The sequence below is a fragment of the Myotis daubentonii genome, chromosome 9 (assembly GCF_963259705.1).
Source record: "Myotis daubentonii chromosome 9, mMyoDau2.1, whole genome shotgun sequence".
Classification (NCBI taxonomy): domain Eukaryota; kingdom Metazoa; phylum Chordata; class Mammalia; order Chiroptera; family Vespertilionidae; genus Myotis; species Myotis daubentonii.
The window spans coordinates 42,915,790-42,942,206 of NC_081848.1; the positions used below are offsets into that span (position 1 = coordinate 42,915,790).

Below are 26,417 nucleotides of genomic sequence, written 5' to 3' on the forward strand. Positions count from 1 at the left end.
ATTAGAGTTATATTGTTATTACTATGTCAAAATATTTTTTTATAGCTTGTGCTTTTTTCTTTTTTCTTTTTCTATTTTGTCTTAAGAAATACTTCCCCAGTCAATAGAGAGCTATTGTTAAAGTAAGTTGACAGGGCTTGGTGACTGCTTGGGTTTCTGGTGGGGTGGTGCAGGGAGGATTTATCTAACACAGCTCTGGTATTTCTGGCTCAATCAATCAAGGCTTCAAGGATATCTGTGAGAAGTATAAGATATGAAACTTCTCAACTGTGAAAATGCCAGCATCACATCAAATGCCCTGGGAGAATTTCCTGGGCAAAGAATACAACTAGTAGTAAAATCTAGTCACAGAGAAGCAAGGTGTGATTATCAATGGTTTATTTCTTTAGATTATAACATTCATCAAGATTAAATTGCATTTTAAAGACAGTGACTGCTGACAGTGTGTAAAAGCATTGCTTTTTAATCACAGCGAAGTGTCGAGAAACTAGGGACTTATCTCAGGTAGTAAGTGCATTTGGAGACAGGAAGCATACTTTTGCGGTCAGACCCAGAAGATCCCTTAGATGTCTCGGGGAATGTGAGCACTAACATAAGCCACACACGGACCCTGCGTCCCTCCCTTCCCAATACCCCATGCAGAACCAGGCACCAGGCAGGGCAAGGTTACAGCTCAGCAGGGAGGAGCCTCAGGACCAGGAGGCCAGGCAGCAGCAGAATGAATGCAGAACTTTCTTTCATTCCTGCAATGGGAGGAAGAGAAGGAAAGGTTTGGTTTCTCTATGGTGTTTCTTAAGACATGGGCCTCCCAGACTTTTCAAGCTTCCCCCAGGATCAAAACACCACCAGTGTGAGCCCGAGGGGTTCCTTTTACTTAGCCAGCAATTAGACTCTCCTTTTGCCTTTCAGGGGCTCCTGAAATACCCAGGAATACCAGAGAGGGAGTGGACTGTGAGAACACATCCTTTTGGGTCTCTGAATTTAAGGTCACATTGAGTGGACGGAGTTCTCAGGGCTATGGGCCCCTCACCCCTCCCATCCCCACTTCTCAGGCCCCTGTGCTGCCAGCCACATGTGCCTCAGTAAGAAGGGTTTTCCCCACATGGGCCCTGCAGATCCCTGGCCACTGTGGGAGCCCCTCCATGTTTGTCTTTGTCCACTTAGGAATATGTTTCTGGATCGGGACCCCATGAACATACATCTTTTGCAGCAACATATATTCTCTAGTGTTAATAAGAGTTCAGTCTTTGGGTGGAATCTGGCCTCCTCTCCTGGGGTTCTCAGCTCAGTCTGCCTGAATCTGAATGAACATCAAACACTGCGCCTGAGATGGGAGGGCAGCACCTTTCCTCTGCAGGATTGTTTTCCTGGTTGTCCTGTTTTTATTAGGCTTGATCCAAATTCAGAATTTCTAGAGGTAAAAGCTCAGAGTCCCCCAGTAATCACTCTCTGCAGTCCCTTTCTACCTCAAACTTTTCTCTTGTTTCCAGCAACCTTTCAGAGCATAACGAATAATTTGGTTGAAACTTGCTGGATACTCAGTCCCTCTGCAGCTCAGATCCACTTCTGGCTGGACCCTGGCATCTCAATGAAACCTAACTTCCTTCAGCAACAACTACTGGAGCCCTGATTCAAGCCAGGTATTAAGGACAGGCCCTGGGTGCAGGGGGAGCAGGAAGACAAAGTCTCTGGCACTAAAGAGATTACCAGACTGTAAACAAATTATTACCATAGAGATGGAGAATGTATGCCGGAGATGCATACAAGGTTCTCCATGGCGGCAAAAAAGAAGAGTGTTTGTTAAGCAATACTGATGTCCCGGGCAATAAGTTAAGAACTTCTTTAATTCTCATAGACACACTACTGAAGTATTACTATTTATATCCTCATTTTACAAATGAGGTAGTTGAAACATAGATTGCTCAGGTAACTTGTTCAAATTCATGGAACTAATGGTTGTTGAGCCTGGATTTCCATTAAGATTGTCTGCCCCCAAACTTATGGCATGGAACATGGTATTTAATTTTGCCTGAGAGTATCAAGGAAGCCTTATAATTAGAACGGATATCTAAGCTAGTGAGATAATGAGAGATAGTGAAAGATAATTACTTTACTAAATTGATAGTGTCTTAGATTGGATGAAATAAAATATGAAGTCAGAGATCTCAGGCCAGAAGGAATGATAGGTATAAATGCAAGGAAACCTGAGAGCCAGGACACCTTGGGAAAGGTTGGGTAAAGTGGAGGCAACCCTTGGTGGCACTTTCTCACCCATCACAGGGCTGGACAGGTAAACAGCCTTCCAGCCACTACTGATATGTCTTCACTCATATGCCTTCACTGATGGTTTTACCATCTCTAACCTTCATCAGTCTAGGTATCATCCTGTGCATGTGGTCTACTATGTGGCCCATTGGTGCAAACTCTTTCAGTTCTTTGATTTCCTCAGCTCCAACACTATTCACCTGCTCTTCAGTCTAACCAACCACTGCTATGGAAATGTCCTCCAAACAACTCACAACCTGAAAACTATCCACACTGGAAATCTCAAGGCCCACCATCCTATTTTCTAACCATACTGCCCCTCCTGTCTTTCTCCTAGAATATCTCATAGACAACACCAGTTCCCCAGCTTCCCTTGATCCCCACAGCCCCCTGCTCAGTTCAGGCATCCTCATCTCCTGGCAGGATTACTGCAGTGGCTGTATTGTTCTGCCTGAGAACAGGTCTCCCAACTCCCCAAACCTTTCCTATCCCCCCTGACATATTAGTTTCCAAACTTATGTTTCCTGGTGTCCAGCAGATCTTTCTGACCGTTTTGTACAGCAAGGAAGTTAAGAGCATGCCCGGACGAGGAACTGCCTGAGCTGCTCTCTATTCCAGGATATCAGCCCTGTATTTTTAGGGACCTAATACTCCTCAGCAATTGGTTGAAGGCCCCATTGTTCTCTGCCCTGGTGGCCTCTGGTAGCAGAGAACTCCCTCTTCTATTTCAGGATGTCCCCACCACTCCCACCTGGAACACAGTCCCAGACTCACCTGAGCTGTTGATATAGAAGCAATTGTAGTTACTCTTAGATATTTTGGGCCTGTCAAGTGAAACATCATTGTTATTTTGGATGACTTTCTGATATTCTTCATAGCCTGGAATTAGCACTTCCTTTTGTGATCGAATGTAAGAGAACATTTCAATTTTAACACCCAAACAGGTTCTGATGGTAAAAAGTGTTCCCTTACGATTGTCAGTAAAATTTATAGCTACTTTTTCAGCGAGAGATGATGAGGCAAATTGGCCGAAACGTACATTTCCTTTTCCAATGTAATTACACTTTGTGTTATAGCCTCTATAAACTGTATAACAGTCCTTTGTCTTGAGAAGCTGAAGAGCTCTTGTCAAATAATAATGGAAGGCTTTAAACTGAAACTTATTTGTATTTTGACGGAAGTTTCTGACAGCTTTGTTAAATTCTGTTCCAATATCTCCAGTATAGGCGACTAGAGCTATTCCATGGGAATCTTTGAGTTGTTTTGATGAGTCTATTTTGTTCTTTATTTCCTTCCATTTTGTCTTTGCCTTTTTCCATTCTGTGTTTAAATTTCTATTCACTTTAAGTTCTTCTTCTAACAGCTGGGGTGCTTTTGCCTCCATTTCTTTAATACAACCGTCATACTGATCATCAAACACATCATCAGCCATGTCTAGCTCACATGGATCAGCTGGTCGTACCCGGCCGGTCACCTGTAGAGAAGAGGTAGTGTTCTTGGGCCCATTTGCAAGTACTGGATGCCGCCCAGAGCCCACAGTCTGGACTTCTGGCTTAGCATGAAATCGACATGTTCCTGTCATAGCACTCATGTATGGTACACACATGAAGACAATCTTATACCGTGAGTAGTGTAAAAAGGAAAAACTAGGCTTTGTTACTCTGTTTTGTTTCTAGATATTTAAAATAATCTTTTCAGACTCATGCTCTCTAAATGGCCTTGCCCTCAGACTCAATTGTGGGAACTCTATACTTTTAAAGACGTGAGGGAAAAGCCGGTCAGCAGGATGCAGATGGGAGTGGGTGATATGTATTACCTGTCGTGTTAGCCATGGAGTTAGGATCAAAAAGCGAACTGCTGTGGCTAGAAGAGAAGTCATCTCCAAGTTCAAAACTAACTGCAAAAAAAATAAGATAATGAAAGTGAGGTGTGAACATTAGTTCCACTGTGAGTGTGCTGATGACTCCATCCCTACTGCAAATCTGGAAGCCCCGGTCCTACATACTCTGCTTTCTGCACAGCTAACCAGGACTTCTGCCTGGGTCCTGCACACAGGGAGCAGTGAATCAGTAGGGGGCTGGTAAAGAAACAGTTAATCCTGGTCATAGGCAGAGCAGGGTGTCACTCAGATGGCCAGTGAGAAAAACAGATACATTTTAGTGGATCCTTCACAAGCCCTGACATTTTACTGCCCCTAAAAAATTACTATGAGTCCTTTCACAAATGTGTCGGTTGTGTGTGTTTTTTAAGATCATCTCAAAGTTTTGTTAATCTGGGGCTCAAACTTAAGTCAATACTTCTGAACATCTCTCAATGTTGTCAGCCTTTACTTCTATCAGGGGAGCTAACATGCATGGAAGCTTTCGGGGGGTTCTTGGTTTGAAGGAAAGGTAGAAGTTGGTGTGGGGAAGGGGGGAAATAAGTATATTCCTGTTCTGACCTGAAGATCTAGGCTTGACTAACCATAGGAAGCAGGAGAGCCCTTTTGCACAAGGGCCCATGAGACACAGGGACCAACAGTACTGCCTCAGGATTCTGGGATATAAATTGCACAATCTAAGATTAAGGTTTTTTTTTTAATATATTTTTTATTGATTAAGATATTACATATGTGTCCTTGTGCCCACGTTACCCTCTACCCCCCCCCCCCAGCTCATGCCCTCACCCCCCCGTTGTCCGTGTCCATTGGTTAGGCCTATAAGCTTGCCTGTAAGTCCTTTGGTTGATCTTTCCCCCTTACCCCCACCCTCCCCTACCTTCCCTCCAAGGCCCGACAGTCCAATCAATGCCTCTCCGTCTCTGGATCAGTCCTTGTTCATCAGTTTATGTTGTTCATTATATTCCACAAATGAGTGAGATCATGTGGTATTTATCCGCTCTCCAGTTCCATCCATGCTGTGGCAAATGGTAAGAGTTCCTTTTTCTTCTTCCTCTTCTTAAAGAATCCCTTTCAGCATTTCATATAATGCTGGTTTGGTGGTGATGAACTCCTTTAGCTTTTTCTTATCCGTGAAGCTCTTTATCTGACCTTCTATTCTGAATGATAGCTTTGCTGGATAAAGTAATCTTGGTTGCAGGTTCTTGCTATTCATCACTTTGAATATTTCTTGCCACTCTCTTCTGGCCTGCATGGTTTCTGTTGAGAAATCAGCTGACAGTCGTATGGGTATTCCCTTGTAGGTAACTGACTGTCTTTCTCTTGCTGCTTTTAAGATTCTCTCTTTGTCTTTTGCTCTTGGCATTTTAATTATGATGTGTCTTGGTGTGGTCCTCTTTGGATTCCTTTTGTTTGGGGTTCTCTGCGCTTCCTGGACTTGTAAGTCTATTTCTTTGACCAGGTAGGGGAAGTTTTCTGTCATTATTTCTTCAAATAGGTTTTCAATATCTTGCCCTCTCTCTTCTTCTGGTACCCCTATAATTCTGATGTTGGTACGCTTGAAGTTGTCCCAGAGGCTCCTTACACTATCTTCATATTTTTGGAATCTCTTTTCTTTTTTCTTTTTCAGTTGGGTATTTTTGTTTCTTTGTATTTCAAACCTTTGACTTGATTCTTGGGATCCTCTTGTCTGCTGTTGGATCTCTGTAAATTATTCTTTATTTCAGTCAGTGTATGCTTAATTTCTAGTTGGTCCTTTTTCATGTCCTCCATGATCTCGCTATACTTATTGAGGGACTCACTAAATTTATCGGCGGTTTCCATAAAATTCTTGAAAAACCTTATAAACATGGCCTTGAACTCTATATCCAGTCGTTTGCTTTCCTCCATTTCTGCCATTTGTGACCTGTTTCTTTGTCTCCGCATTTTGGCTGCTTCCCTGTGTTGATAGAGTGGCTTTGTGTGCTAGGTGTCCTGTAGGGCCCAGTGGCTCAGCCTCCCCAGTTACCTGAGGTGGACACTCTTGGTGCACCCCCTTGTGGGCTTTGTGCACAGTCTTATTGTAGTTATGCCTTGGTTGTTGTAGGATCACTGGGAGGAATTGACCCCCAGGCCAACTGGCAGTGAGAATCAGCTGTGTCTGCAGTGGGAGAACTTCTGTGCTGGAGACACCCTTCTGGGGCAAGACTTGCTTCAGTGGGGCTTTGGTGCTCACTGAGACTGCACCCTGAGTGTTTCCCTTATGGATCTGAGGAGTTGTGATCTGGATGGTCCCCCTCTGACCACTGGGTACAGTGGCTCTTGGATCTAAGGAGGTGCTAATTTAGCCTCTGTCTGAGGTTACACAGCAGGAGCTATGAAGAGAACTGCAGATTCCCCTTCCTTTTTTGGAGTTTGGAGGTGCCCTGATGAGGCCCAGCTGTGAAGCAATGCAAGCTGCTGTGGGGCCTTGGGCCTTCTCTTGGAAGTTCTGGGTCTGTCTGGCCCAGCTGCAGTTAGGTAATTATCAGGTTGCAAAGGGCCGGGGCATTCATATGCAAAAGCCTCTGCCTCAGCCTGGGTGGGGCGGGGTCTCAGGGAGTCAATAGGGCGGAGCAAGCAGTTATGGCGGAGCCTCAGCCCTGTCCTGAGGAGTCGCGAGTCTCAGTGTCCCGGTAATTGCTGCAAGCACCTCTGAGAGAAAGCCACCCTCAAGTTCCAACCAATGCCAGACAGTCCAGTTTCTCCCCGTATGAGTCCTGGGTCCCCAGAGACTTCCTGGAACCGGAGTTCAGAGCTGTTGGGAGCTTGTGACTCCCTCCGGATTCAAAAACACAGCCGCGTCCTCAGGTGCCAGCCCCTTTCCGTGCGCGCGAGCCACTGTACCTCTGCACTTTACTTCTGCAGCTCCTCTGGCTCTCAGTGTGCTTTTCTTTCCTTCTAGTTGTAGAATTTACACTCAGCCAGCCTTCCTGTAGTTCTGGACGATGTCCGTTTTGTGTTTTTGCTGTACCTTTCAATTGTTGTGGGAGGCAGCAATTTCCCAGTGTTTATCTATGCCGCCATCTTAGTTTCTCCCATGAAATCTTTCTTCAAGATTAAGTTTGTGGCTTTGGCTCTTGGAATAACTGCCACTATAGGAATCACCACTGGCTTCAGATAGTCTTCTAGTCCCATCCAAACACCATTCTCTCCTCAGGGCCCCTCTTGGGGTCCTCACACTCAGAGACCCTTCCCCTTCAGAGAACAGAACTGAGTTATCAGGTACCTGATTTCCTGGAGATCCTTGGTCCTGGTCCGTCTTTGATAGAAGTGCCTGAGAAGGCAGTGCTCTGGCCTTTTTATGTGGGAGAGAGATGTACTTTCAGTTTCAGATTAGATTTGTGGTTTTGTATTGTTTTTGTTTTTGTTGTTGTTTTTGTTGTGTGGTTTTTGTCCAGAACCTTGTGTAGGCTTTAGGAGCAGATTGCCCTACCTCAATGTGAGGGGGGAAAATGACACTTAAAAACTCAAGTGGCTAAAATCAATCATGCCTGATATCTATCTCCCCACTGTAGCTTTCTTTTCTTAAATTTTTAATCCTTTCATTACAGGTTACCTAAGACCACTTTTGATTAAGACAACTGTAGAAAGTTAGTAACGGCCACAAGCAAATGCCAGGTGGTGGCCTGTGTCAATTTTCCACAGAGTCCTGCTTTGCGGGGTGTCTGAATGCTCTGCTCGGGGTCTCTGCTCACACTCGCTGGAATGAATCGTGGCAGATTTTTTTTTAAATATATTTTATTGATTTTTTACAGAGAGGAAGGGAGAAGGATAGAGAGTTAGAAACATCGATGAGAGAGGAACATTGATCAGCTGCCTCCTGCACACCCCCCACTGGTGATGTGCCCGCAACCAAGGCACATGCTCCTGACCGGAATCGAACCTGGGATCCCTCAGTCCGCAGGCTGACGCTCTATCCACTGAGCCAAACCCGTTGGGGCGTCGGGGCAGATTTTAATCCACAGGTCACTTTTCCCCATATTTCTTTGTAAACTTTGCAGCATTCTTACAGAATTTTTTACGGTCTTTAGAGTATTCTTCAACTAGGTCAGCCCGAAGGGGGTGCTCCGGCTAGTGGTCATTCATTCACCAGTGCTATGAGAGACTGGATTACTTGGTTTTTGTTGCTGGCTTCCAGTTTTCAGCACTAATTACCGGCAGACAGACTTATCTCTTTCCATCGGGTGATAGATCTTTGTTTTAAATGTAATCTTCAGTTGTTTAAATGGGTCGTCTGTTGGAAAGTTGATTTCCATTCTGAAGTGCGGGAAGCCACCGCTTTCCTAATACTGTCATAAGAGTGCACGCAGGAACGTGGAAGGCCGATGGACCTTGGACATTAGCTGGGCTGTGTTGAGATAGTGGTGGCTCAAAGCAACTTCCTGGCCTAATAGCCTCAAAGTACCTGTTTGTCGTGCTTTACTGAGGGCAAGATGTGTATCTAAAACTGAATAAAAAGCAGATAAGGCCAGGTTTCAGTGTGAGGTCTCCACCTCGCCCCCCATGCCTTCTAAATTCATATTTCTTGTCTAATGTTTTCATTTGTGCATCGGCCCCTTCAGATACTGAACCCCCGCCACAAAAGGTTGTGGCATTGAAGGCCTCCTTATCATATGGAGGGTTGTCAGGAACAATAAGCCCTTGCCAAGTTAATAAATTAGCTTCATCAAGCTGGATGTTACCGAAGTTTTTCATTCCACATTTGCAGATTTCTTTAAGGTCTTTCATCAGCCTCCTGCTGGCTAACATTTGGTGCCGAGACCCAGGAGGGTTCCATGGGGATGGGGAGCCATCACCCCGGCTTTGGTCACCCCGAGTTTTCTACTTAGCAGTAGGCAGCAACAGCTTTTCCTGGGCTTATCTCTGAATCCTACTTGGGTGACTCAATTGCCGGCCTCAATCAGGCCTCCCTTCTTTATGGGGATCCCCCCTCAACCCCAGCCAGCCAGCCAAGGAGGACGCCGGACAGGGAATCTCTCCTTCTCCAATGCTAACCCTCCATCCCACACCAGCCAATCTTCTCTAAGTGAGTGACATTCCACAACTGCCCTCGTCCCGGGTCTTCTGCCCACTCTCTCTCACTGACTTCTCAGAAGTCTCTCATCTCAAAAGTCCTAGTGCTAGGCCAGAAGATTCTTCAGCCATTTGGCTTTGGGTCCTTCTGGATTGGGGACACCCAGTCAAGAGGGTCACCTCTCATTTCTCATGGTGATTTGTTTAGCAGCAGGAACCCCTGCCCTAAACAGTCACCTTTGGATTTGTGGTCTGTCACTCACCCTTCCTCTCTCCACGCTACACTCCCTCTGTACACTCACGGGGAGATCATGCCCAACCACCTCATTTTATTTTGTAACACTGTTTGGCCATAACATAAACTAGATAAGTCTCAAAGACCTGAAAACAGCACTTTCAATTTTAACACACTAAGCAGTTTAGATCATTGCTGTCACTGCATTGGAAAATGGTCAGAGATTCCCTACGTCAGCCCTTTTTTCACCCTTCAGTCCCAATCCTCTCTCTCAGTCCTGCTCTACCTATCAGATCTTTCTCCTTCACACAAAACATCTTACCCCTAACATTTCTAATTCTGAATCTACTTTTGACCCAGCAGACCACCGACCTCCACTCCCTCCTCTCCCTCACCTGCAGTAGATTCCCAAAATCCAGACCCTCCTAACCAGCAACCACCTTCTCCCCCACTCCCTGAGAGCCCAAATCCTGAGAACATGAGCTTCAAACTGCCTTTCCCATCTCACACTTGTTCTCAGGCCACCCAAAGACTGCCTTCCTCAACAGCCTCTACTATTCTCATGCCAATTCCACTCCTGAGGGAGGCAGCAGGAATTGAGGGCATCGTCTGAGTCCACATCCCATTCTCTATGTCCAGCCTCACACAGATTGAGGCAACTCAGGTCTTTTTCCACTGATCTGACCACCTTTACTAAGGAATTTGAGTGTCTGACCCAGCCCGTGACCTGACCTGGCACCACATCTGTGTCCTCCTGTCCTCCTCTACAGAAATTTACCACCTTAGACCCCACTTCCCCAGTGGGAACCCTACTTCTGAACACCCATTTTATATCCCAATTAGAGGCTTGATGCACAAAATTCATGCAAGGGGCTCCACGGGCTAAGGCTGCCGCTGCCCCAGCCCTGGCAGAGGCAACTCCGGCTTCATCCGGAAGGACATCTGGTCTAATTAGCATATTACGCTTTTATTATAGTCAGCTCCTGACACACACCATAAACTTCAAAAAATAGACACAGGTCCACAAACCCCTCAAAAAGAGCCCATTAACCTGACCTTTAAGGTCTTTAATGATAGAGACAAAGAGACCCAAATCCAAAAACCAAGGTGAGATCAGGCCAAGGCCGAGGCCCAGAAGGAGGCCTTCCAGCTCATAGCCACTACTCTCATGAACCCCAAACGAAGTGCTGGCCCTTCAACCACGGGTAAGTCAGGGGCTAAACCTCCTCCGGGACCATGCTTGAAATGCAACAAGGAAGGACACTGAGCCAAGCCCTGCTCAAACCCGAGACCCCCTGCCCAAGGTGCGGAAGGGAAGGCCATGGGGCCATTTATTCTGCCGTCTCCGAATTTGCTGGGACCCTTGTCCGCTCCTCAGTCTCTATTATGGGGTTGGTGGATTAGTCTCACAGCCATTAGCCACCTCACCTCTACACTGCATCTTACTAAATACCTTCATTCACTCTTTTCTCATTATCACCCAAACCTTAGCATATTATCTCTAAGGAAAAAGTTGACAGTTTTCAATCCAAGCCACTAGAGGCCTGGGAATGGGCTGCTGAGCCTGCTCTCTCCCCCCCTCACCTTTTCTTCAGCCCCATATGCCTGTACATAATTTGCCAAAGTCTTGGATAACTTAAAGGCTTTGGAGCATTGCTGGGTTAAATGATACATATCTAAAATAACATAAAATATTGAAACATTAATTGCTAGATACATTTTAATTAACCTGCTCTTAGTTTTTATTACAGAAGGTCTCTTATACTTCGTTGAATGTATATTTTCTTAAAAGTAAGAGTGTGGCCCTCACCGATTTGGCTCAGTGGATAGAGCATCGGCCTGCGGACTCAAGGGTCCCGGGTTTAATTCCGGTCAAGGGCATGTACCTTGGTTGCGGGCATATTCCCAGTGGGGAGTGTGCAGGAGGCAGCTGATCGATGTTTCTCTCTCATCGATGTTCCTAACTCTCTATCCCTCTCCCTTCCTCTCTGTAAAAAATCAATAAAATATATTTTTTTAAAAAAGAAGGTAAGAGTGTGTTTAAAGTGTGTTGATAAATGTCAGTCTAAGAAATGTTGCCTGTTTACTTTTTGGTTATCATTGAAAAATTAAGGTTCCTAAGAGTGAAGAATTCTAATACATTTTAAAGAAAAAAGAAAGAAAAGGTCTGTACAAGTTGCTGAAGGTATGACAGAAAGATTATTAGAGTAGAAATACTTAATGGAAGGGCTGTGGAATTGTTATGCATTTTTAAAAAATATATATTTTATTGATTTTTTTACAGAGAGGAAGGAAGAGGGATAGAGAGTTAGAAACATCGATGAGAGAGAAACATCGATCAGCTGCCTCGTGCACACCCCCTACTGGGGATGTGCCCGCAACCAAGGTACATGCCCTTGACCAGAATCAAACCTGGGACCCTTGAGTCCGCGGGCCGACGCTCTATCCACTGAGCCAAACCGGCTACGGCTGGTTATGCATTTTTGAAGGACATAGAAGGTTTGCAGGCTAATTTGAAAGTGTGAAATTTGTGAAGGTTGCATATGTGATGAGAAGGAAAAGAGAAATGTTAAAAGAGAAATAAGTTCTAAAGTTAACTATTTACAAAAATTGTAAAAGGGTCATAAAAGTCCCAAGAAAGTTTAAACAAAGGTCAGACCACTAGTTAATTTTTAGTCTGCCTGTAATAAAAAGTCCTTATCTCCCCCCTGCCTAGGACAGAGCAAATAGTTAATACAGAAAGGGAGGGGGAAGGGAGAAAAGAAAGAAGGAGGAGGCCCAAGGCCATTTTACTCTGAGCAAGAAAGCCTGAGGTTTCAGTCTCCAAGCCTGGCAGGACAAGGTTGCTGGATACTTCTTAAGCTAAACCAGAATATTCAGCAGCGGAATTTTAAGATAGGAGCACATATAATGCCTCAGACCCCCACCCTGCCTGCTCTTCAGAGTGGCTGGGGGAGGGGTGCATCTGTACTTCATAGGTCAAATGTGTAAGTTTGCTTACTTTGCTTTTTCAGTAAAGGAGCATACTTTAATTACTTGGTAAGTTAGCTTTTCACGATATAATCAAGGACTCATATAAACTCATTCATATGAGAAGCCAATATTTTATGAGCAACTGGTTCTAGTAAAGTCCAAAGTAAAATTTGCATATATATGCAAATGAGCACTAGCCAAAAAGAATGCTGTTTAGAAGTCAATTTAAGCTTAAAAAGAAGAAATTTAAAAATTTCTTCCACTACTATTTACAGAGTAAACTAAAAGTTGTTATTGAAGCATTAAATCTCACCATTAATGAGACACCCAAGGATATTTTTCCATTGATTTTTAGAGAGAGTGGAAGAGAAAGGGAAAGATAGAGAGAAATATCGATGTGAAAGAAACACATTGATTGGTTGCCTCCTGCAAGCATCCAGACCAGGGCCAGGGAGGAGCCTGCAACCAAGGTAAGTGCCCTTGACTGGAATCGAATCCGGGATCCTTTGGTCCACATATCGACACTCTATCCACTGAGCCAAACCAGCTAGGGCACAGCCAGCATTTTTATCTCACACAGCTCTGGCACCAGCATGTCCCTCCTACCGCCCCTTCCCCCCCCCCCCCCCCCCAGTCCCCTGCATGCCTTGTTTTGCTTTGTTTTCTGTACTCTATATAACCTTGTACTGAGAAAACCTGAGGCACAGAAAACTTTACCAGCCAACCGCCACTGGTGTGCATTAAGTCCTAATAAACCCATGTCTTTCACAGCCAGTCTTTCTGGTTATTTCTTTGGTATCAGTAAGCAATACACTGAGGTTTTTTCAGACCTCAGCTCTTTGCATAACACTGTTATATCTATACTAGAGGCGCAGTACATGAAATTCATGCACTTGGAGGGGATCTCCCTGCCCAGCCTGTGCCCTCTCACAGCCTGGGACCCCTTGGGGGATGTCCAGGCCTAAGCCAGCAGTTGGACATCCTTAGCACTGCCATGGAGGCGGGAGAGCTCTCGCCACTGCCGCTACGCTTGCCAGCTGTGAGCCTGGCTCAGGGCTGCTGGCTGAGCGGCGCTCCCCCTTTGGGAGTGCACTGACCACCAGGGGGCAGCTCCTGCTTTGAGCATCTGTCCCCTAGTGGTCAGTGTGCATCATAGTGACCAGTTGTTCTGCTGTTCGGTTGATTTGCATATTAGCCTTTTATTATATAGGACTAGAGGACCGGTGCACAAAAATTTGTGCACTCGGGGGGGGGGGGGTCCCTCAGCCCGGCCTGTGCCCTCTCGCAGTCTGGGACCTCTCGGGAGATAACGACCTGCTGGCTTAGGCCTGCTCCTGGGTGGCAGAGGGCAGGCCCAATCCCTAGGTGCAGCCCCTGGTCGGGCTCAGAGGAGGGCCAATTGGGAAGTTGGGGCACCGCCTCCTGTCATGCACAGAGCAGGGCAGATTGGGAGGTTGCGAAGCCATCCTCAGTCACGCTCAGGGTAGGGCCGACTGGGGGGTTGGGGCACCGCCCCCTGTCACACTCAAGGCAGGGTCAATGGGGAGGTTGCGGTGCCACCCCCTGTCACGCACAGAGCAGGGTCAATCAGGGTGTTGGGGAGCTGCCCCCAGTCATGCACAGAGCAGGGCCGATCAGGGGATTGAGGAGCTCCCCCCTGTCACCCACAGAGCAGGGCCGATCAGGGGGTTGGGGCGCCGCCACTCTCACATTCAGGGCAGGGCCGATGGGGAGGTTATGGCTCTACCCCGTCATACACAGAGCAGAGCCCTTGGCGGGGGGGGGGGGGGGTGGTGGTGGTGGGGTTGGGGCGCCGCACCTTGTCACACACAGAGCAGGGCCGATCAGGGGGTTGGGGCGCCGCACCCTGTCACACACAGAGCCGCAGGGCAATCAGGGGGTTGGGGAGCTCCCCCCTATCAGGCACAGAGCAGGGCTTATCAGGGGGTTGGGGCGCCTTCCCCTGTCACAAACAGAGCAGGGCTGATAGGGAGGTTGTGGCCCCGCCCCCTGTCACACACAGAGCCGCAGGGCGATCAGGGGGTTTGGACGCTGCCCCCTGTCATGCTGATCCTGGTGCTGGGAGGCCTCACGGCTCCACTGATCCCGGTGCTGGGAGGCATATTACCCTTTTACTATATAGGATAGAGGCCTGGTGCATGGGTGGGGCTGACTGGTTTGCCCTGAAGGGTGTCCTGGATCAGGGTGGGGGTCCCCACTGGGGTGCCTGGCCAGTCTGGGTGAGGGGCTGAGGGCTGTTTTCAGGCTGACTGAAGCTCCCAACTGCTCCTTTTTTTCTTTTCTTTTTTTATTCTGGGCCAGCTTTAGCTCTGGCTCCAGCTCTGAGGCCTCTGCTGCTGAAAGAAGGTATCTGGTTTGTTTGCGTTCTATAATCGAAACTCTGTATCAACTCCAGCTCTGAGGTCCTGGCTCGCTGAAAGCAGGTTTCTGGGGTTTTGTTTAGCTTCTATATTTATTACAATGTTTCAAACTGCAGGCTCAGAGGCCCGCAAGGCAAGCAGGGAATGTTGGAGTCCTCTGTCACTGAAGCAAGCAAGCCTCATGTTAGTTTCAAGCTGCCTGGCTGCCTGCGGCAATCTTGTCTGGCAGTTAATTTGCATATCTCGCTGATTAGCCAATGGGAAGGGTAGCGGTCGTATGCTAATTACCATGTTTCTCTTTTATTAGATAGGATATATAATGAAGGAATATGCAAATTTACCCTCACAGTAACGGATGGAACGATCAGCTGGAGCAAGTGGGTGAGGCAGGGGGCGGGTGGGGATGTGAGACAGCGTCAAATAAAATAAAATGCGTTCACATACCCTAAAGCACAAACATCCCAGCAGATAACTCAGTGCAGATAACAATGATTACACAATATTGATTACACAATAAACTTATTTTCATCGGGGAAAAAAACACATCTTCACTTAAAGATGCCCCAGTAAAGGCTGCTGTGGCTTTCATCTGTCCCTTTCTACACCGAAGATAACAGGGTTCGAGGGGGAAGGGCTCCAGTTTTGTTTTCTCAGCACCCAGCTAGGAGGCCTCCCTGGGGCGGCTCTCCCCTCCGAGCTCTGCGCAGGACAGGTATTCCGCTCAGGCCCGGGAGCCCCAAGAGGGAGGCGGAGCGAATTGCTTTCCCTCAGGGACCCCACTCTCCCTGGGAGTCCGCGCAGAGGGCGCTCTCCCTGGGAACCCAGAAATCCGCCTCCCGGGGCAACTGTGCAGCAGCAGGGCCTGGCGAGAGTCTCGCAGGAGGGCCACCTACCCAAGTGGATGTGTACGCTGGCGGAGGCCACGCAGCTGCCATGGTTGAAGTCTCCTCCATGGAGGACGCCGGTCGTGGGGATCAGAGTTGGCCATGTCCGCAATGGAACCCCAGATCCCCGATGAATGACTAGAGCACATGAACCTCAACAGTCCTCAGTCACTTCCTGAGCAGCAGTCATCCCCCACCCGGGATCAAACCCAGAACCTAAGTAGCTGCCCTGACAGAATGAAGCCCAAACCTTTGCTTTGGCAGAGGAGCTCCGACCCACAGCAGGGCGCCAGGGCAGCCAGAGGGGTTTTGTTGAGGGGCCCTGACAGGCAGCCCCCAGCGCAGTGGTTAGAACCTCCTCCTGATACAGCCAGGTTGCGGGTTGGATCCCTGGTCAAGGCACAGACGAGAAGCAACCAAAGAGAGCAAAATAAGTGGAACAACACACTAGTGTTTCTCTCTCTCCCTTCCTCTCTCTAAAATAATCAATAAAAAATTAAAATAAAAAATAAACCCTCTGGCTTGCAGAATTTCTAAAACAAGTTAGAAAGCAAAGTCCCATCCCTTCCCGTTCATTCAACAAATACTTCACATGCTCCTTCAATAATCACATTGGGGATGGGTGTTTCTTTGTTTGTTTTGGTTAATCCTCACCTGAGGACATTTTTGCAATGATTTATTTATTTATTTTTTTACAGAGAGTGGAAGGGAGGGAGAAAGACAGAAACTAATGTGAGAGACATCAATTGGTTCCCTCTTGCTGAATCCCCGACCAGGGCCCACGATTGAGCCTGCAACCCAGGTATGTGCCCTTGATTGGAATCCAACCCACAGAAGCACTATCCACTGAACCAAACCAGCATTTTTTTTTCTTTTTAAGTCCTCCTCTGAGGATATGTGTGTGTTTTTTTCATTGATTCTAGAGAGAGGAAGACAGAGGGAAATAGAAAGAGAATCATTGATCAGTTGCCCAAGCAATCCGACAGGGATGGAACCCATGACTCTTTGGTGCGAGGAAGGACACTCTAACTCAGCGGTTCTCAACCTGTGGGTCGCAACCCCTTTGGCGGTCGAACGACCCTTTCCCAGGGGTCGCCTAAGACCATCCTGCATATCAGATATTTACATTATGATTCATAACAGTAGCAACATTACAGTTATGAAGTAACAACGAAAATAATTTTATGGTTGGGTCACAACATGAGGAACTGTATTTAAAGGGCCAGAAGGTTGAGAACCACTGCTACTGATCCACACCAACCAGGGCCTGGAGGTACATTTAAAAATTATTTTTTAGATCTGCCCTGGCCAGGTGGCTCAATTGATTGGAGTCTCAACCTGTATACCAAAGGATTTCCTGTTAGATTCTAGGTTAGGGCACATACTTGGGTTTAGGTTAGATCCTGGTGGGTCAGCAGGTACAGAGGCAGCCTACTGGTATTTCTCTGTCACATGGATGTTTCTCTCTCTAAAAATCAATTTTAAAAACATCCTCACCCTAACCTGTCTGGCTCAGTGGATAGAGCATTGGCCTGTGGACTGAAGGGTCCCAGGTTCGATTCTGGTCAAGGGCATGTACCCAGTAGGGGGTGTGCAGGAGGCAGCTGATCAATGTTTCTCTCTCATTGATGTTTCTAACTCTCTATCCCTCTCCTTTTCTCTCTGTAAAAAAATCAATAAAATGTATTTTTTAAAAAACGAAACATCCTCAATTGAGAATTAAAAATATATATATTAAAAATTTTTCAGCTCTAAAATTGTATTTGGTTCTTCATTCAATATCCTATCCTATATAATAAAACCCTAATATGCAAATCGACCAAACAGTGGAATGACTGGCCACTATGAACTGACCACCAGGGGGCAGACACTCAACATAGGAGCTGCCGCCTGGTGGTCAGTGCGCTCCCACAGAAGGAGGGCAGCTCAGCCAGAAGCCGAGCTCACAGCTGGAGAGTGCAGTGGTGGTGGCGGGAGCCTTCAAGGCAGCACTAAGGAGCAGCAAGCTGAGCAGTAGGGAGCAGCAAGAAAGCGGTTGGTAAAGAGTGAGGGGTCCTGGACTGCGAGAGGGCACAGGCCAGGCTTGAGGGCCCTCCCCTCTCCACCCCCAGTGCATGAATTCCGTGCACTGGGCCTCTAGTAAAATAATATTTAAGGTTAATTTTTAAATTACTGTTTACATTTAGTAGTAGTTCTCTTTATCTTTTAAAAAAATGTTGACATTCCAACATTTGTAGCCTGGAATTCGCACTTCATCTTCACATGGATGAAAAGCATATTCTTTAATAGAAATTCTCAAGAAGATTCTGATGTCAAACAATTGATCCTCTTCCCTAAAATAAGGTGGTTGTGTAGCTATTTGTTGAGAAAAAAATTTGAGGCAAATGGCCCACGGTAATGAATATTCATGCACCTGGTGTGAGAGCCTCTATGAATTGTGTAACACTTCCCTCCCTGGATTGAGAAGCCGAATAGCTCTTGCCAAATAATATGGAAGACTTTGAACTGAAAGTTATGTGAATTTTGATGGAATTCTAGCTCTGCTAAAGTTAGGCCATGAGGGCTGTTCCATGGAAATCACTGATTCACTTATTCTGGATTATTCTTTTCCTTCAATTTTTCTTCTGCCCTTTCACATTCCATAGACACAAAATATGCATTCAATTTTCCTGGGAGCAGGGGAAGAGTGTCACCCCAACTTAATATGAAGTCATTAACCTTTCAAATAATCAAATTCCCTTTGTTTTAAAGTCATGCATGCCAGGCAAATTTCTGATTGTAATTTGACTCCTTGGGTAGCCTACCTATTGGGCAAAAGTGCCCTGACCAGAGAATATAAATATCCAGTCCCCTCTGCAGAAAGAGTTCCAGCTGAATTAACGAACCTAGTTATTCTGTGTGTTTTTAATACAGCATTCTCTGTGAAATTGACTAATAAGAGTCCACACACAAAAGATGATTCTATGTTTCTGAACTTTTGTAGCAAGGGAAATACCTCTATAAAAGATTGATCCATGTTTCTAAGCCTGCAAGGCAGAGGGTATATGATAGATTTGTCAAATTTCTAATTTAAATCTCCCAAATGTGTTGTATTAGGACAAAGAGTCGCTGACTTTATAAATTTTATTCTGGGCCAAAATGAGGAGTCAGATATGAAATTTTTGAGTCCTTTCTGCACAACAAAGGGGTTTAGGCTATTTATATACTTTAGGAGTTACAGACACCAGTCACAGTTATGTGGTTTCCCATGACAACCAATTATTATGCAATGCTTTGAGATTCAAGGTTTTCTACCATAGGAAATTATATTAAAATTTTGAAGACCCAATGTTTTTTGTTAATCCTCATTGCTTTTCAGAGAGAGAGGGAGGAAGGGAGGGAGGGAGGGAGGGAGGGAGGGAGGGAGAGAGAGAGAGAGAGAGAGAGAGAGAGAGAGAGAGAGAGACATTAGTGTGGGAGAGACACATTGATTGGTTGCCTCCTGCACCTACCCCGCCCGGGGTGGGGAGCGAACACGCAGGCAACCCAGGTATGTGCCCTTGACCCTTCGGTGTGCAGGCCAACACTCTAACCCAGTGGTTCTCAATCTTGGCTGCACATTAGAATCACCTGGGAGTCTTTTTAAAATCCTGATTTCTGGGCCTCATCCTCCGGAAATTCTGTTTCTTTGTTACTAATGTTGATTTCAGCATGATTTTATTAGCCAGAACTCAATGAGAACTGCAATGTTTCTAGAAACCTAGGAATTAATACATCAAATGTGAAAAAGTAAATTTTAGAAAAACACTCAAATATCACCCAGCGCATGAATGGTCTCCTAGGTCACGTCTAACCTCTCAGTCTGGTCTCTAAGTCCTGAAACAGATGGTCCCCCCTCCACCCATGTATCCACTTTCCCTCAATCCCAGACCAGTCTCTGTACCAGCCAGGCAAAGTGTCTCAGTGTGGGTTCCCTCAATGGCCAGCCTACTGCAAGATCCCAGTGCAGGCAGTTTATTTGGGGGATGCAGGGGCCACCTACAGGGGAGATAGAGAAGTGACACAGGGAAGGGAAGGCAGCCAGAGAAGGGTATGTTACTAAGCCAACTTGTCAAAGACCAACTAGGAAAGGGTACAAAACATACCTCAGACTCATCTCACTAGAGAGATGGGGGAGCTGGGGTATTTTACACCAGGTCTCATCAGTCATGGGCCCAGGGCTGATCCAGGAAGTGTTCATCCCCCAGCATTTCCAGCTTGCTGAGTGTGGGTGAGTGAGACAGCTTTCTGTGGTTCTGGAACAGCCCTCAAGTACAGAGATATATCAGGTACAGAGATTGTTGTCTGAGGAAGATATAGGCAGGGCACTGAGAGTATCTGTATATAATGTTCTATGAGCATCCTGTACGTGACCTTTTCTTTTATTTATTTATTTTTTTAATCCTCACCCAAGGATATATTTTTATTGATTTGAGAGAGAGTGGAAGGGGGAGAGAGAGAGAGAGAGAGAGAGAGAGAGAGAGAGAGAGAGATGTGAGAGAGAAACATCCACCGATTGTCTCCCATACATGCCCCAACCTGGGATTGAACCCGAAACCTAGGTATGTGCCCTGACTGGGACTTGAACCCACACTGCATCGGACGATGCTCCCACCGACTGAGCCATGTGGCCAGGGCTACAGTGTCCTTTTAAATGAATCAGAGCCCACTTAAATAAAACTGAAAAGTATGTCAACTCTAATGATTGTCCCTTCCCTTTTCCAAACATTCTGAAACAGTAAATTTTAAGAAAAATGTCACACTTATGAAGAGTAAGGGCCCCTGCATCTCCCAAACAAACTACCTATTTTTAGCCTCCCAGACCCCGTCTCCCTGCAGCCGACAGTACTGAATGCTACCTGCATAATGTGTGCCCCAGTGGCCTGATCAAAAGGTATTTAAAAACAGCTCTTGCCCAATATGCATTTGATCCAGCAAACATCTGTCAAGCACCCCAGTATAACAGGGAATAGTGCTATACAACAGCAGCTCTGTGTGGCAAATATTCACTTTACTCTGGGTAAGAATACTCCATAAAGTTCTGTCTGTCTGAAGGCTTGCATTTAAAAAGGTAAAGCGCCCTGGTCAGTGTGGCTCACTTGGTTGAGTGAGGTCCCATGCACCAAGAGGTTGCCAGTGGATTCCTGGTCAGGACACATGCCCAGGTTGTGGGCTCAATCCCAATAGGAGGCGTGTAGGAGGCAGGGGATCCATGTTTCTCTCCCTCTACCTTCTCTCTCTCTCTCTCTCTCTCTCTCTCTCTCTCTCTCTCTCTCTCCCTCTCCCTCTCCCTCTCCCTCTCCCTCTCCCTCTCTCTCTCTCTCTTTAAAATCAATAAAAACATTTCAAAATAAAAATTAAAAGGTGAAGCCAGTTTCATCCTATGTATGGGAATTTTTTCTTCAGATACTTTTCCTTTCCCTTAATAGAGAGGCAATGTCCCGAATCTAAATGATGAGTATGTTTTGCCTCAGAATGTATCAAGGATGAGAAATCATTTTGTATTCGTCAACATGATGCAGTCAGAAGTATATTCTAACTTACTAAACTTATGTCCTTAAGCAAAATTTAATCATTGAGACAAATGAATATCAGACCGTAACTAAATCTTAAGAGAAATAAACCAATGAATAATAGTAAGTGCCCCTCTTCTGATGTGAAATCTTTGGTAATGTTTAGTGAGAGGCGGATTCAACTGGGATGTTCGAGAGTGTTGGATGAGATGGAAGAGTGGCATGGAGTGGAATAGAGAGGATCCTGTGAAATATCTGAGCCCTGGTCATCCTCGGATCAGTGTGATTGATTTCTATTGCATCCATCCCATTAGGAAGACCCTTTCATCTCAACCACCTCCTGAGGGTTCCCCAGGACAGGGGAAAGGAGAGCTGCAGAGCTGAGCCATGGCCCCGAGCAGCCTTTACCAGCATGTTCGGGTGAGTCACATCCATCTTGAAGGGAGTATGCACAGGTTTTCCTGCTAAGAAGCCAGGCGGTACTGTACTGAATGGTTGGGGGTTCTTTTATAGTGTTCTCTTGCATAAGACAGAAATATTCTTACCTGACATAGACTTTGTCATTTTATTTATTGATGTTTAACTTTCTGATTGACAGTTTTGCAGTGTTGGTGGGAAAATGGAAACATTAGCAGCTGAAAAAAGGGGTGAAGTTGGCTCATACTATCTCAATAAGGAGGGGGGAAGCCAACAGGAAAAGGAAACTCTTCTATGGCATCAAAGTGGCCTGAGAAAACTCTAGTCTAGTATCACTTGCCTTCTTCCGGCTGAGGAGGGGCACCAGCCAGGGTGCGCCCCTAGCTCCAGATTTTGACTCTAATACTTTTCTCCTGGAAGAAGAGCTAAGATTCTGGAAAGAAACAAACTGCTTCCATCTCTTGACGTAGGAAGCATTTCAGACTGAGCCTGGAAAATCCTGTCATTCATTCAAGAAAGCAAGAACGCATTTAGAGAGATAGCTGGGCAGCACTGACAAAGCCAGAAAGGCCAGCCTAAAAACAGGGCTGAGTGGCCAGAGAGGGACCTACATGAACCCCACAGAGGGAAACAATGGCCTCAGCGAATCAGAACTAGTCCAGTCTGTTAAAGGAACTGTGAGCTCTTTTACTAATCCTAAATTGTTAGAGGGGAGATTTCACAAAGGAACTAAAAGTTGGCGGGACAGGTGCACACTAGGGCCCTGGCTCTGCTTTCGAGAGAGGAGGTTGTGGTGTCCGCGGTCCTAGGCGATTCGCGCTCCAGTCGGGATGATGACCGAGGTTTTCTGAAACAGCAGTCTGCGGAAGAAGGTCCGTGTGAAGTGCAACGCTGATGGCACCATGGGGACCTTGACCGCAGCACAAATTGGTACCCGTTGGACAAGATCGCACTAAAGAAGTGGGACACGATTTTTAAGCACCACATTTCTCTGGGAACTATGAAATCCATGATGGGATGAACCTGGAGCTTTATTACCAATAGAGCAGAATTCCTTCCCCTTGCCCAGCCCTCTCCTCCCTTCACTGCCCCCGCTCCCCCCAGTATGGATGCTTGTTTTTAAAAAGTCATGTTAAGAAAAATGTAGAAGCAGGAACAAAAAGGTACACAGTAGTTTGCAATATTACGGATTTAAAGTTTTACATATTGATCAGCCCACACTTTGCGAGTCAAGCGGTGGTATTTTGGCCAAACCCCAGAATATAAGCTATAGGAATAGGCTTAGGGAAAAAAGAAATCCTAGAAAGACACAGGTAAAACATGGGAAATATTTATAAAAGGCAGGCAGATGCTTGTGGAAGGTGGGAAATAATGGTAGAAAGTGAGGGTAACTTGTTAGATGAGGCAGAAGTGCTGTGGGAGATGGAAAAATATAAGTAAAAGGTGGAGAAATGGTAGGTGGGCACTAGAGCAGAGAGGAAATCTGTATTAGAAGGAGGATGGCATCAAGGTTAATTAATAGAAATAAAATGCAATGTCAGTAAACTCAGGTTATTGTGTACAAGTCCTTCTGATGGGAAGGAGAGAAATTTGTATACTGCTTGGGGAAAGTGGGAGCCAGGCTGAACAAGCTAAAAAAAAAAAAAATTACAAAGTCAGTTAAGGTAAAAGAAGGAGTCAGAGTAACAGAAAAAGAGAACAGTGGGTAATTAAAAATAGACACCTTCCAAAAGAGGATAAGGAATCAGAATTATGTAAAATAGGTGCAGGAATGAAAAGAAATGGATGTGGAGGTTTGTCTAAGTTTCATGGTGTCTTAGAAGTACGTAGATATACACCAAATGCAAGCAAAGAAAACAGCCCCTGCCAGAAGGGAGAACCACAGGACAGTGACAAAACAGACAGGTTGGCCTAACTTCAGCAGCTGCAAGATCTCACGGGAAGAGAACATCCAGTGCTCATACCATGGTGACCGGCAGGCGGCTCGTCCCCACGCAGCTGGAGTAAGAGGGCATGTCTGTTCTCCTAAAGAACTCCCTGTCTACAGAAGTCACAAGGGAGGAGCTCGTGTGTTCAGAGCCGGACCCCATGCCTCCTTCGGTAGGGCCGAGTGGGAAGCCCAGATGTGCATGCTCTGGGCAAGAGCTCACATTCCTCCTCTCCTGATCACTTGCAGCTGCTCATGACTCCCTGCCTTGGGCCTATCAGGATGAGTCTCACTGGGCCCCTTTGCTTTCTGCATGCAGCCCGGTCCCCCAAGTCCTCCTCATTCCCTGCTCTCATCCCCATTCAGCTGTACCTCACCTTTTCTGACCCTATCTGCCATCACTCCTCATCTCCTGTGCCCTGGAGCTCAAGGTCATTTATCTAGAATATTCTGGATCCTTACTCTTTTTTTAGGAATGTGCTCTTCATCTTCTTGCTCTGGAGTGGAATTCTCGTCTGAGGATATTGCTTTCTTTGCAACCCTCTCAAGAGATAGTTGCTTGCTCTCCTACAGCCCTGGTATCACTGGGCTTGGAGGAGCGTTCCATGTTCTCCTTGTTCCTCATTGCTTGTCCCAAATGCCCTTGCTTCCATAACATGAAGGGACTATATTATCCACAACCCTCTGGTAACTTGGGAGTAGCATTTCTACTCCCCTCCCCCATGCTTTGAAGGTTTTAGCTCCTGGATCACTCTCTCCAACACTCCAACATCATTCGTGGGGACTTCCTTACCTACCTTGATGGTTATTCCAGTGCTCTGGGCTCTAAGTTCCTTGATATTTTCTTCTCCATGAACTTTTTGTCCATTCTATCTAAGCCATGCCCTTCCATGGTTATATTTGAGACCTTATCATTACAATAACTTCAATCCCATCACAATTTCAATTTCAAGTATTTCATTCATGTGTCCTGACCACACCGCTTTTCTAACCCAGAATTCCTAGAGCACAGAGCCAGCCTGAGGCAAAGCCTATGTGCTGATCCCTTACTGGGAAGAAAGCAAAAGTGAGGGAAAAGGGCTGGTCAGGCAGGGAAGTCAGAAGAACACCTGCAAGGCGGTGCTTTACTGAGCTGGTACCTTCTTCACAAGAATATTCAGTGAGGTTGCTCAGAGAACCCCTCCATAGAAGCCATGCGGAACCATCACATCTAAAAGCAGTTCATTAGGGGGAGAAGGAGAAAGCCATTTATCTGTGGAGAACTTCCCTTGTTCATTCTCTCATTGGTCAAAATCCTCTCCACTGGATAGTAATTCCTTATGACCTGCAGGTTGTATAATTGACCACTCTGGGAAGTCGCTAGAGAAGCCAGAGGCCCCTGTGTCCAGTCAGGTCAGACCTGGTGCTGGAGCTGCAGTGGCTGCTATGGCAGTGGGTGTGATAGAAGCTGTGCTGATGCCTGAACCCCAACGGCAGGCTGAGGAGATCAGAGCTGGGAGACATGGTGGCCAGGGCTATGACCACTGGAATGAAATAAGCCATTCCTGGAGCCAGTCTAGCCAGAAAATACGGTAAGTAGCTGGGGTCCCCAAGAGAGGAGTGGGCAAGGCAGGCTGAGCATATCTGGGGTAAAATTAACTGGATCTTGTACAAACCTTACACCACTTAGATCTGTTCATGTCTATTTATATCTGGGTCTTATGTGAGAAAAAAAAAATGTTCTCACTTATCCCCCAAGAGGGAAAGTTTAAATCCAGTTCTTCAAGCTGATGGCCATTGCATAATTTTTTACAAAAATGCTATGAAATCAAGTTTCATCCCTTCATTACAGCTTTGCCTAGGGTCATAGTTGATATTCATCCTTTCTCTACGCTACCAATCATTCCAGGTTTTCCTCTCCCTCAGTCAGCACATTGGCTGATCTGGGTTACTTGCCTGGTGGAGTTGTCCAGACCTCAGTCCCCTTGCCTTGCTCTTGTCAGGCCATGGTTGCTGCAATTACCCATTAAAAGTTGTCACTGGGGCCCCGGCCGGTCTGGCTCAGTGGATAGAGCATCAGCCTGAGGACTGAAGGGTCCCAGGTTCGATTCTGGTCAAGGGCATGAACCTTGGTTGCAGGCACATCCCCAGTAGGGGGTGTGCCGGAGGCAGCTGATCGATGTTTCTCTCTCATCAATGTTTCTAACTCTCTATCTCTTTCCCTTTCTCTCTGTAAAAAAATCAATTATATATATCTCCTATCTAATAAAAGAGAAACATGGTAATTGGCGTACGACCGATACCCTTTTCATTGGCTAATCAGCGAGATATGCAAATTAACTGTCAGCCAAGATGGCGGCCGGCAGCCAGGCAGCTTGAAACTAACATGAGGCTTGCTTGCTTCAGTGACGGAGGAAACCAACGTTCCCCGCCTGTGGCTGCAGGCCTCTGAGCTGGCAGTATAAGAAACATTGTAACAAATACGCCCAACTTCAGCCAGCAGATTGGCAACATTGTAAGCAAAGGCCAGAAACCTACTTTCAGCCGGAGGCCTAAGAGCTGGAGCCAAGCCTCAAGCTAAAGCTGGCCCAGAATTAAAAAAAAAAAAAGGAAAAAAGGAGCGGTTGGGAGCTTCAGTCACCCCCAGCCTGAAAACAGCCATCATCCCCTCACCCAGACTGGCCAGGCACCCCAGTGGGGACCCCCACCCTGATCCAGGACACCCTTCAGGGCAAACCAGCCGGCCCCACCCATGCACCAGGCCTCTACCCTATATAGTAAAAGGGTAATATGCCTCCCGGCACCGGGATCAGCGGAGCCACGAGGCCTCCCAGCACCGGGACAGCGTGACAGGGGGCAGCACCCAAACCCCCTGATCGCCCTGCGGCTCTGTGTGTGACAGGGGGCGGGGCCAC

General features: G+C 46.4%; 1 protein-coding gene, 1 long non-coding RNA gene and 2 pseudogenes across 2 annotated transcripts in view; 2 read left to right on the forward strand and 2 right to left on the reverse strand.

Annotated features, from left to right (window-relative positions):
- Window positions 1-134: 134 nt before the first annotated feature.
- On the reverse strand, window positions 135-7,470 carry LOC132240834 (T-cell ecto-ADP-ribosyltransferase 2-like). Its single transcript, XM_059708554.1, has 4 exons — window positions 7,389-7,470; window positions 4,082-4,162; window positions 3,040-3,739; window positions 135-743 (listed from the first exon to the last, which is right to left on the reverse strand). Exons 2-4 carry the CDS (start codon window positions 4,142-4,144, stop codon window positions 667-669), a joined length of 840 nt encoding a protein of 279 aa, XP_059564537.1. The 5' UTR covers window positions 4,145-4,162; window positions 7,389-7,470; the 3' UTR covers window positions 135-666.
- A 646-nt stretch (window positions 7,471-8,116) lies between these two features.
- Window positions 8,117-8,911, reverse strand: LOC132240837 (ubiquitin-conjugating enzyme E2 L3-like; annotated as a pseudogene).
- LOC132240839 (uncharacterized) overlaps window positions 8,764-26,417 on the forward strand; it is a 31,577-nt gene continuing 13,923 nt past the window's right edge. Inside the window, exons 1-2 of the long non-coding RNA XR_009454413.1 lie at window positions 8,764-9,188; window positions 21,494-21,599. This is a non-coding gene — a long non-coding RNA (uncharacterized LOC132240839). The remainder of the gene's footprint in view (window positions 9,189-21,493; window positions 21,600-26,417) is intronic.
- Window positions 22,430-22,640, forward strand: LOC132242081 (ubiquitin-like protein 5; annotated as a pseudogene).